Here is a 12,947-nt window from a genome sequence, read left to right as displayed (position 1 = left end):
GACAAACTATTAAGTTTCCCAATCTTGGTTTTGCCTCCTACATTCCTAGCAGGATTAGGCGACTTTAGGCTTCTGGTACACATACAGTCATTATACTTGATTATTAATGGTGTTGCCAAAATTGCTAGGAAGCTGTGTGCCCCACCAGTGTTAGACGAAAGGATTAAGTTTCCTCCTCTCTGTCATAGGTTCTCACAGGCACCGTAATCAACTTGCTCATGAGGTGGGAGATAAAGGGAGCACACAGTTATCCTGAATACTGTGTGAACTAAGGATGGTCTAAACTATTAATCATAAGTAGCGGGTTACAACTTTCTAGTTACAACCACGAAACAGGTTCCAGGCACTTGTTAGTTGTTTTATGGGTTCCATTGTAGACCGTAAAGTACTCTGAAACCAGCAAAATAGTTCACATTACTGTAGAAATTGTTTTTGAAGTATTTTATGTGGTTTGTACTTTGCTTTAATATTTGAAATAGTGCATTCGTGCATCCTTCAATAAATGAGAACACATAAAACACTTAACTGAAATGTGTCACATCTTTGGCATAGCACAATGGAGTGACTCTGCACCCTACAGTTATCCTTGTTAGTGTTACTGAAGGAATGAATATGTTCCAAACACGAGTTACGCACTGCCCAGGTGGAGCTATTGGTAAGCCATGGCTGCAGCATCTTACAGTTGCCCCAGAACATTCCAGAGGCACAAATACATTTCAGGTATTGGGAATAGCACCCCAACTGTGTGCAGCTATCTGAGCGTACATGGTTGCAAGAGGCAATTCTGGGGCTGTTCACAATACATTGTAGTATAGGATACACTAACCTGAAGGAGTTATTCTTTTGCCCTGTCTTTTTTGGTGAAGCATGTTGGACAGTGAGAGAAGAAGCAAGATTACCTCCCATTTCACCAGTATGTGTTTTCAGCTCCACACGGTCATTAATACCAACCATCTCTTATCTGATGGTTCTGTGCACAGGTTCTTTAAATTTTGGCTGTTTCTAGACATGGATTTCGATTTTAGTTGTTGTGATACTTGCTGTTCGGATAAGGTTGAACTGCTTCGTGAACTCTAGTTTTGTGGCTGAAGGTTCTCTCTACAGTTTTTCAGTGACCTCTTCTCGTGTTGGTTTGAAAGTAGCTGTATGCTTAGCAACCCAACATGGGCATTATTACATGTACACTTACATGTATGTGTGTTTGTGACAATGTCTGTTGCCTTTAAGTGGCATAGCTTTTCTCAGAGCGACAGCAAATGAAGTTGAGAAAAAATGCGAGCTGACAAAGAAGGAAAAGTAAGCCGACAGAGGAGGAAAAGGAAGTTGAAAGGGGAAAAAAGGTTGCAGAGCCTTATATTCCTTTTTTGGTCACTTCACTTTCTTGAATTCTCTTTTCTTTTAGTAATGCTGGTTAATTCCTGCTCAATGCAGGGTAATTACCTCAGGAGCAATGACATGCGGATAAGGTCAGTTTTACTTAGCCAACAGCAAGGTTCAACCACCTGAAGTTGTCAGACAGCTGTTCCCAGAAAATATTGTGGAATTTGCACGTCATCCAGTGGCAAACCCGTGAAGAATATTTACAACATATCCACCGGGAAAGCTTGAGACTCACAATTACTTCAGCTATTTACAAATAAATCCTATGTTGAACATGATTCCTCTGCTCCATGAGTGTCTTTACTCCATTTGCCATACTTTGCCTTGCCATTACATCCTACTGTGATGTGAGTGAATCTTTGCTATTTACAGCATCGCATCATGTGGAACAGATAAAATCTTCCTTTTGGTCAAATAAATCTGGTCTCTATGTACTCTAGAAGGTTGCCCACTTTAATGTTAGGATGAAAGTGTCAGTTTTTTAAAGCTCCTATTGAGTCATCACTTCTTCTTCTTCTTCTTCTTCTTCTTCTTCTGCTTATCCATTAATCGACGTTGGCGACCACATGCTGCATCTTTCTTCTGTGAACCGCAAATGTAATAGCTGGTCTACACTTCGTAGTCCTGTCCATTGCTTTTATTGTCCAATCAGGATGTTCTTCTTCATCCTTGTCTTCTTTTTCCTTCAATCTTCCCTTCTACTATTAACTGCAGAAGCATATATTTGGTGATCCATACTATATGTCCTAAGTATGCAGTTTTTCTTCTTTTAAGCACTGTCAACATTTCTTGCTGCTTGTTCATTCGTTCCAGTACTTTGGTGTTGGTTATTCTTGCAGTCCACAGTATTTTAAGCATTCTGCGATAAATCCACATTTCAAAGACCTCAAACTTCTTCGTTGTCACATTTGGTGTCCATCCTTCAGAGCCATACAGAAGCACAGACCAGATGTAGCATTTTACAAATCGTACTCTAAGGTTTAGGTCTAGGTCTGTACTTGTAAGAATATTCTTAAATTTTATGAAGGTGTTTCGAGCGTTCTCTATGCAACATTTTATTTCCAAGTCTGTTTGCCAGTCCTCACAAAGCGAGGTTCCGAGGTATTTAAACTTGTTGACACTGTATTACAGACCATTGAAATTGTAGATTTGCACCTTTAAATGAGTCAGACTTTAGTGTGACAATCATAAAATTAGTCTTTTTCATGTTAATATTCAGACCTAGAGTACTGCTTTAATATCCTACTATGTTGACAAGTTGTTGAAGGTCATCTAAATTATCAGCTATCAATACCGTGTCATCAGCATAGTGAATGTTGTTGATATACACTCCGTTAACCTTTATGTCTGTTTCGACATCATAAAGTGCCTCCTGAAAAATACTCTCAAAGCATAAGTTAAATAACAGGGGTGACAGTATGCATCCTTGTCAGACTCCTCTACATATATTGACCAAATCTGTGACCTCATCATCAAATTTAACCTGCACTGTCTGATTCCAATTTAAATTCTCTATACAGCGGATATCTTTCTCACCTATAACAATTCTTTTGAGAATTTCTAAGAGTTTATGATGCTGTACTCTATCGAATGCTTTTCCATAGTCAATAAAACAAAGGCCTACATTTTTACCCTGATCATAGCAGTTTTGTACTAGAACTTGTAGAGAGAGTATTGCTTCTCCTGTACCTAAACCTTTCCTAAATCTCACCATGATTCTAACTTCTGCTATTCTTTCCACTTCCATCCTTTTTGCAGTTCAGCAGTCTCCATATTTACGACATCTTCACTGGATCTTTGAAAATACAAAACCACTTGAGATGTATAAAAATCACTTTTATTGGACAAATGATTGATTTTGTGGCGTAACGACCACATCTTCAGGTGATCATATATCTCTGGTCGTACGATGAACAACACTAGGGTTATCTGGAAGACCCAACATTCATCATCGATTTAGAGTAAGAATTTAACTGCTAAAGAGGCGGTACATCAAAAATGAAAGCTGCACAATGCAATCCTATACTCTATTAATTGATAAGACTGAAAGTTATAATCTGATAGCATACCTGTCACCTAGTTTGAAAGATAAATAGTGGGAACCAGTGATAGGTCCAATGCTGGATATCCATTTTAGAAAAACCAGTACCATTATTCAGGTACTTGAGCCCACAAGGTCCAGCAGACACCACCTTGAATAGTCTAAGCTGTTTAAATTGAGAGAGTATTGTATTTCTCTATTGCTATGGCATAATCACCAAATTTTTTCCAAAACTCTTAAGCACACATACGGGTGATCACTTGGTGAAATGTAGCAGTTTCAACAAAAAGCAGTCTGCTGGAAAATAATTTGACATAATTTCCAATTCCGGCAATAATCATCAAATTTCTGTTGATGTAGAAGGGAGGTTAACTTCTTGAAAGAATCCTCTTCTTTCTTTATCACAACAATTGCATTTTAACACTTGTGCCCTATTACAATTATCAAAGTTTGACTTCCTACAGAAATTTGAGGAGGACTGTTCTATCGGGGCCTCCTAGTTGTGTGGGTTTTGGTAATCTGTAATGGCATGGCTCACCAATAATGTCGAGATTTTGTAATTTTAAGGCTCCATGGTGTTCTTACAAAAAGCTAGGGATCTACACAGCCCAACTACACAGAGCTCCGCTTGCCCAGGTAAACTTTATACAACTAAGGTGCAGCAGTTTTCTCAGAGGTTACCTGTTAACGACTGTTTTGTCTCCACAGCTGTCCATCCCATCAGAATGCAGCACACCTATGGCCTTCTTCTTCTTCTTCTTCTTCTTCTTCTTCAGTAGCACTACAGGCCTTGGTGAGCCTTGGCTTCTGCAACGATCTTCCTCCACATTTCTCAGTTATTTTCTGCTCTTCTCCACCCCCAGACTTACTTACTGGTGAGATCCACTATTATGCCATCAATGCATTTTTTCTAGGTCTCCCTTTTCGCCTATCTCAATGGATCACACCTTTCATCATTTTCTTTGAAATTCTATCCTCTGCCATTCTCTCCACGAGTTCTAGCCATCATATTCACTGTGATTTCACATATTTTACTGTGCCCCTACCATGAATTAACACTTGTAATTCGGTGTTGTAACTTATTCTCAAGCCTTCTTCCTCCCTTGTTTGACCATAGATCTTGCACAGTATTTTCCGCTTGAAGATTCCGCATTTTTATCACATTCTGTCAACGTCCGTACATCTGACCTGTATGTTATAACTGTGCAGACTAGGGAGTTATATATAAGCAGTTTTGTTTTTCTTGTAACAAGTCTATTTCTGAAAAGTTGTATAGTTGCAAAGTAAGTTCTGTTTCCTGCTTGTATTCTTTCCCTTACAGCCTACCCGACACTTATCATTTGTTGTTAGGTCTCCCAAGTAGTTAAAAGAGGACACTCCTTTGAAGCATTTCCCATTGATGTTTAGGTCTTTAGGGGTTCTTCTGGCCTCAGATTGTGACATTACCATACATTTTGTTTTGTTTTCATCAACTATGAGGAATATTTTTAAGGCTTCTGTTTCCATTTCCTGGTACATTTCTTGGAGTGTATTGATATTTCTTCCTACTATAGCATTGTCATCAGCGTATGCACATATCTGGCTAGTTTTCATAAATATGGTGCCTCTTTTGTTGATTTTATTGACTATACTATGCAGGGCTATATTGAATACCACAGTGGAGAGACTATCACCTTGTTTCATGTCTCTATTAAAGTCAACACTTAACTTATTCTGCTAAGGACCTTTACTTTTGCTCTTGTCTCTGTCATTGTCATTCTGATTAGTCTTTTTAGTTTAGCACATATACCAACTTCTTCCAGTACTCTGTACAGTCCTTGCCCATTTATGCTGTCAAAGGTTTGTTTGAAGTTGATGAACAGGAAATGTAGATTTATATCATATTCATAGACCTTTTCCACGATTTGCCTCATCATAAATATTTGATCAGTTATTCCTCTGCCTGGTAGAAAGCCACACGGATATTACCGTAGGATGTCTTCTGCGCACTTCTGTATCCTTTCGTTTAATATACTTGTGAAGACCTTATAAGCTGGGCCTTGGAGTGCTGATTGGTTGGTTGTTTGGGGGAAGAGACCAAACAGCGAGGTTATCGGTCTCATACGATTAGGGAAGGATGGGGAAGGAAGTCGGCCGTGCCCTTTCAAAGGAACCATCACGGCATTTACCTGGAGCGATTTAGGGAAATCACGGAAGATCTACATCAGGATGGCCGGATGCAGGATTGAACCATCATCCTTTGGAGTGTTATACCCCTATAGCTTTCACATGCTGTTTTCTCCCCTTTATTATAAATGGGGATTTTTATTCCAGTTTTCCAATTATGTGGCATAGTTTCTGTTTCCCATATATCTGATATTAAGGTGTGCAGTTCCCTTATTACAGCCTCACCACCAGTTTTTATTACTTCAGGGATTATGTTGTCTTCCTCAGGGGCTCAATTGTTTTTTGACTTGTGCACAGCCTGGGAGACCTCTTGTAGTGTTGGCTTTCTTGCCTCATTGGCATCTTTGCCTACTTCCAGCTCCACTCTTTCCTCCTGTGTAGCTGTCTCTTCATCTTCTAAGCTGATGCTTAGTGTATCTTCGAAATACTCTGCCCATCTTTCCACTGCCTGTCCTTCCTCCCTTATTTTCCCATCTTTACTCAACATGCCATTATTTTTGGCTGGAAACTATTCTTTATTTTGCCTACTGCATGATAATAGCTTTCTTATTTCACTCTGTTCCTTTAACTCTCCCAGTTCTTGAAATTTCTTCTTAGACCATTCTCTTTTCGTTCCCTTTCAAGTCTGTTAGCTCTTCTCCTTAATTCTCTATATTGTTGCACATTATTTTTGGTTTCTCTTTTTTCTTGCCCTGTTCTTTTCCTCTGTTGCTGACAAACAATCTTCGTCAAACTATTCCTGGGTTCTTCTGTTCCTTCTAATGCCCATTATTCCTTCAGCAGCTTCTTTAATAGCCTTTTCAATCATGCTCCACCTTTCGTATACTCGTACTGTGGTCTCTTCATAGCTCAACTTTCTGCTTAGTGTTACTTGGTTTTTTTTTTTTTTTTTTTTTTACTTCATCAGGTATTTTCAATTTTTCAGTATTCTATTTCATCATCTTTCCTGTTCTGTTGCCATTTGTTAGTGACAGTTTCTCTCTCAAGACTGATTTTATCACAAAGTTGTCCGAGTCACAGTTTTGTCCTCTGCAGTTCCGTACATCCATAAAATAGGGTCAATCGGACTGTCTACTCCATTGACTGCAGATTTCCGAGTACTCAGATTGATCCTCTTGTGTGGGAAGCACATACTTTTAATAACCATATTATTCCTTGCTGCGAATTGGCATAGTAAGTCTCCATTCTCATTGTTTTCTTCATGTAGTGAATATTTTCTAAAAACTCCATATGGATGTTCATTCCTCCCTATTTTTGCATCAAAATCTCTTATTTCTAGCATCAGGTCATATTTAGGTACTGCGCAGCGTACTTTTTCAAAGTCTTCATAGAACTGTTCTTTAATTATATCCTCTTTTTCCTGTTGGTGCATGTCCAATCACTACTGGTATATTCTTAAATTTCCCACTTAGTCTCTGTCTGCACAGCCTTTCATTTATGGGTTCAAAGCCTAATAGGCTTTTCCTAACTTTCCTAGTTATTATAAACCCTGTTCCAAGTTGGCCTGTTCTTTCTTCTGGTCAACTGTATACCAATGAGTACTCAGGTTTATCTATCTGCCCATTCCCATGCCATCTTATTTCCTGTAGCCTTATGACATCATATTTAAATTTTTAAATTTAATTGGGTATTTCTTTCATTTTTCCGGGCTGAAGCGTTGTCCTCACATTCCATGATGCTAATGTCAGATCCTTTATCCGTTTCCTTTGCCGGGGTCATGATACATGTTTCCACCCAGTTTCCATGGCTTTGCTGAATTTTTGTAACCCCCCCTCCTCCCCTCCCCCCCCCCCCCCCCCAAGTATGGGGGTTATTAGCCCCATGCCAAATGCCCAACCTGGAGGACCAGGATTTGTATTAGGTTTACTCCTCTAGGGAAGCTGGCTTCACTACACCTCTAGAGCCCTCCCTGCCCTATGTTGTGGGACAGAACAACTGCCGGCACAACTCTTGACTTCAATGAAGTACACGAACCCTCCCTCCTGGCACTGAAGGTGTCTACTATAACGTGGTGTCCCCTGGAAGGCTTTTTATTTATTTATTTATTTAATGTAATATAGAGGTTTGTGCAATCCTCAAAATTCAGGCAGTTGAGTCCAGACCCCTGCTCTCCATAACACATGACATTCCACTATCACACCACACATTAAATTTATCTTTGCAAGACATTGATACCATTGCAAGAATTTGTGCACACAGAACAAAAAAAACGGAAAATTACTATACGATTTATGAAGAGACAAGAAAGCAATGACATGACATACATAATTATTCACAAGTGCCTCCAGGGTTTTAGAAGACAACTGCAGGAAAATTAAAAGGCATATAGTAAAATGACATATCGGTGGGCAGAGTATCTTTCGGTGGGCAGAGCATCTTTTTAAGTTTGGAATTGTAACAGGTGCCGTTGCATAGCACACTACTTAGGACACGCATGTCAGAACATGGCATACAATAGAGTGATGTGTGCATTGTTTGTCCTTAAATTTGCTAATTATGAGTTGATTGTGATGTTTCTGCAATGATTTCATCCCAAATATGAGGTAAAAGCTCTAACAGACAAAACAATCCAAGGTTGGTACAACAAATTCCATCATTATGTGATGTGGGGCAGATGGAACTGTCAACAGAGGAAGTAGAACATGTATGGGAATCATTTGTCAGGAGCCCAAAGGAACTGAGACATGCAAGCAGAGAACTGCAGATATTGCAGCGAACAATCTGACACAGTCTATGTAAATGTCCATACATAAAACCATACTGGCTGTAGTTGTAACAAACATTTACTATCCGGGACAGTGAGCTTTGATCTGCAATGCTTTTTGCAATGACTTCCAGCGGCTACTGGAGAAAGACAATTTTTTCACAGAAATTGGATTTCTGTGAGGAAGTAAGTTTCATGTGCGTGGAAAGATGAATAGCCATAACACGCTTGTCTCGGCCACAGAATATTCACTTGAGACTGCAGAACATACTCATTATTCACATAAAATTAATGTCTTTTGTTCTCTGTGCACTTCAAAAGTTTATGGGGCATTTTTATTCACAGAGAAAATTGACTAGTTTTGTACACCTGGACATGCTGTAAAAATGGATTATGCCACAATTACAGCAAGACAGCGGACTTCATTTTGCAACAAGATGATGCTCCACCACATTTTCTTTTAGATGCTTGTGATCAACTCAACACTTAAGTGTCCCAGTGTTATATTGGACGTGCTTGTCATCATGACTTTCCCCTTCTTCAGTGGCAACCCACAATCACCAGACTTAACTCCATGTGACTTCTGCTTATGGGGTTATGTCAAAGATCATGTATTCCTGCCTCCATTACCACTTCATTTTGAACAGTTGCAAGGAAGACCAATTACTGCATTTGCTGATACTGACCATGAGTTGTCAGGGCATGTATGGCAAGAGTTTGACTATCGCATTGACATTTCACACATCACGAACGGTGCCCACATTGAGCTGCTGTAATGAGAGTTAAAAACTTCCGATACACATGTCAGTGGGTAGGGCATTTATTCCGTATGTCTTTTAGTTTTTCAAGCAGCTGTCTTTTAAAACTCTGGAATAACCCTGCAGATATTTAACTACGTATTTAAAAGAACATTAAAAGATATTATATTTATGATTACTGACCTGCAACCTCTCAGTATTAAGGGACAATTTGTCAAGCTTTCCATAATCCTTCATAGAATTTATGACCACTGTTGTTGGAGGTCCTTTTGTAAATTTTGGGTTGTCTGGAACAGCTGGCAATGTTGATACTGCTGGTCCAGAACAATTCTTTAGAAATTTCAAGAAACTCATCAACTGCACAGGTTCATTCTGTAATCTCAGTTCATGAGGTGGTTCCTTCATTCTAAGTGTTACTTTCCCTTGAGAGACAAATTGGGTGAACACCTTGATAATATTACCTGCAATCTAAAAACAAAAACACACTTAAACTAAATATTTAGTAAACCTATCAAACAACTACATGGCACTCTGATCAGCAATGGACTTAAAAAGCAGTTATGATAGACAGTGACAAAATAACTGACAGTATCTTTACAAAAACAATGGAAAAATGCAAGATAACAACTAAAGCTTGATGATAAAGATATTTGTAATTGTATGAACTAAACTGCAGCTGTAAATGAAATTCATTATCCTTTAATTTATACGCAGTGTCGGGGAAATTTGCACTGCTTTTGTCTCCACATGCCTTAATCTCTGTTCCTTTAGTCTGAGAAACCCTATGGGTGATTATATGATGGAAGCAGTACAACTATTGCACAATCCATCTCTAATACTTGTTCCAATAATTTGTCTCTCATAGTTTCAAAAGAATATAATGGTTTTTTCCCCTGTAGTTCACATATGAACATCTTTATCATATTTTTGTATGATTTAAACAAACACTGACCTATTAAAATTTGAGAAGTGTCTCTCCAAATTCTATCATCATCATCACTGTTCAAGTACAATTGATAGTCATGCCATACACTAGTACGAGCTATTCTAGAGTATTTATCTGTAGCTTTATATGTAATTTTCTTATCAGATTCGTTTTTACAGAAGTTTAAAGTCACATTCCCAACAAATGATCTATCACATTTTCCCCATTTCATTCCTCACTGTCTTACACCTGGTTTTTTAAGGGATGTTACTGGCTTCAGAAGTTTACCACAGGTGCTGTAATCTGGTAACATTGTGCTGCTCATGCTCTTCCCCCCCCCCCCCCCCCACTCTCTCTCTCCCTCTCACACTCTCATTTAAGGACATTATTTTGTATTTAATCCATATCTAAGAAGAGTTGCTGTTCATTATACTAAGTGGAACTACAGTCTTACAACAACAAGCCAAAACTTTACATGACCATTGAGTTAATACTGTGTTGGTACAACTTTGGAACACAATACAGCAGTGATCCTGTGTGACATGACTTCAACAAGTCCTTGGTAGGTTTCTGGAGGTATGTGGCACCACACGTCTATGCACAGGTTGCACAATTTCCATACATTATGAGCGGGCCATTCATGGGCATGAATATGGTGCAAGACAGCAACCCAGATGTGTTCCATAGGGTTCAGATCAAGCTAAATTTGGTAGCCAACACGTCAATTTGAGTTCATTATCAAGATCCTGAAACCACTGTGGCACTATTCTGGCCTCGTGACACAGACAGTTATGCTGCAGGAAGATGCTACTGCCATTGGGGAAAAGATCAAACATGTTTTGGAAGCAATCAAGAAAAGTTACTGATTTTTTTTTAAATTCTGTATTGGTTTCTTTGGTTTAATTTGTTGCTTATTAAGAGACAGATCTCTCAGCCTGTGCACTACTCCAGCATGTGATGATGGCTAAGCATAGTTCCAATGGTAAGGATTGCTGACCGACAGATGCCTTGGAGCATCACCCACAATCCTGGTGGGGAAGGAACCGTGTGAGAACTCTAAAACAGGTAGTACTGTGGCAGGTCAATATGAGTTCACTCTCTCTGCTGCTGGCTCTCAACCCGACAACACATCCTTTCCAATATTTTAACTAAAGTTCAGTCTTGATCACAACACTTACGTCTCAATAACATACCTATGTTATTGAGACATAAGTGTTGTGATCAAGACGGAACTTTAGTTAAAATATATATAATAATCTATTAATCACTGTATCCAAAAATGTTTACCAAAATTGTACATCCTTTCCTACCCTCACATTAATTATTCCATAATGGGCCACCACATGTTTGGCATCTTCCCTAGGTGTGCTTATGTATCCCTTAACATAAAATAAACTGGAAAATTTGTTTGACAGATTTTCCTTTTTTACTTGAAAAACCCATAACTGAATGTCCGCTCCCAAGCCTAACCGTTCCCGTCCAGCACATCTGTTGTCAGAGTCACGATGAAATTCGTTGTTGGATCATTGCCCTTTTGGAATTAGTGTCACTATGAGAGTGTTGTCAATGGGCGAGAGCTGTATCCAGCTCTCTTAACCCAGTACTGAGGGGCGTGGACTTCGTCCATACCATCTGGCACTTTCCATTGATGATAGGCATCACGCACAGATGCGTGTGTTGCACATCAGCACACTCATGCCAGCCACTGCTGCTCAGTAGTCTCTCCAGCTTGCCTCCTGTTGCTGTCATCTCACTGCTCAATGCTGGGCTGCTGCTGCCAGAGTCATCTCAGTGAGGGTCCAAGTACAAACGCAGGGGGCACCTTCGCCTGTCTTCTCTTTGAGGGTCACACGTTCTGCCTCATTTTGCAATGACATGCAACTGCTGCTGTCTCCATAGCACAAATACTGTGCAGTGTCCGATGACATTGCCTATTCTGCTTCTTCTCGCCCGTATGTCGGCAAATGACTATGCTGGTGTGGCTGCAGTGAAGACGTAGGAATTGTCTCCCTTTTAGGTGTTATTACTCATTTTGCTTCGATTGTATAAACTATAAAGAGGTAGGCCCCTCTCTTTGTAACCATGCCTTTGACAATTCCAGCATGAATGTGCTGCCGAAGGCAGGAGCAATAACCACACAAGGACTCTACAGAAACAGGTACACAACCTCTTACACAGAAGTTTTGAGTTGGAAGAAAGATTTGGATGAAAGCAGTTGCAGGCAGTTGTACCAAAGTCAGCTTCAGTGGAGAGGCAGTTTGAGGGCACTAAGGGGGCTGAAGCCAGTGCGACTGCCTCACCACCTGTTACTCTGAGCAGTTTCCCAGCAGTTATCTCTCTCTCTTCTATCTCAGGGAGATCTAATGAAAATAGGACTACATTCTTGGAAAATGTGCAAGATGTGGGTCACATTTGTGTGCGACCAGATTGTTTTTTGTTAAATACGGCACAGTCAAAGTTGTCAAGGGATGCGCGCACTTATGACAAACCAGCTGATACACTGACAAATGCAGATACATTTGAAACCTTGGGAAAGGGTTTACCTGAGCGGGAGTAGGATAAGGGGGAAGTCCGTAATTACTGCAATGAACCATCCACCCTCAGACAGAGACTGGGGGAGGATTTTGAAACATCTGCTGATCAAATCAGAACTATTTCCTGTCAGACATACCCCTCAGACAGTGATGTAACCTGTGGCAAAATACTATTTGAAGTGGCTGAAGTGTGAGCAGTAGCTCTCTTTATTCATGGTATTCACTCTCAAATTTTTAATGAAGCCAAGCTGGCTTCACTAACAAAGCACTGCAGATGATACAGGCAAGCAAGTCATACCACCGACACTGTTGGACTCACTGCTGCCCTAACTGTCGAGAACTGGGATACATGGGCATAAACTGCCCTGGGATATGGAATGGGTCAAAAGCAGTTGAAGCAGCTTTCAAAGTTACAGAAGAATAGTAAGACCGAAACAGG

The 12,947-nt window shown here is 39.8% G+C and overlaps 1 protein-coding gene across 2 annotated transcripts in view; it reads right to left on the bottom strand.

Annotated features, from left to right (window-relative positions):
* The window catches only part of LOC124555191 (leucine-rich repeat protein 1-like), a 113,597-nt gene that overhangs the window by 57,930 nt on the left and 42,720 nt on the right, over nucleotides 1-12,947 (bottom strand). For both annotated transcript variants that reach the window (XM_047129035.1, XM_047129036.1), the window contains exon 2: nucleotides 9,233-9,517. In XM_047129035.1, coding sequence (XP_046984991.1) covers nucleotides 9,233-9,517 — 285 coding nt within the window. The remainder of the gene's footprint in view (nucleotides 1-9,232; nucleotides 9,518-12,947) is intronic.

Source organism: Schistocerca americana, chromosome X (genome assembly GCF_021461395.2).
Source record: "Schistocerca americana isolate TAMUIC-IGC-003095 chromosome X, iqSchAmer2.1, whole genome shotgun sequence".
Taxonomy (NCBI): domain Eukaryota; kingdom Metazoa; phylum Arthropoda; class Insecta; order Orthoptera; family Acrididae; genus Schistocerca; species Schistocerca americana.
The sequence above is the reverse complement of the archived record's forward strand: the minus strand, read 5'-3'. Positions and strand labels throughout refer to the sequence as shown.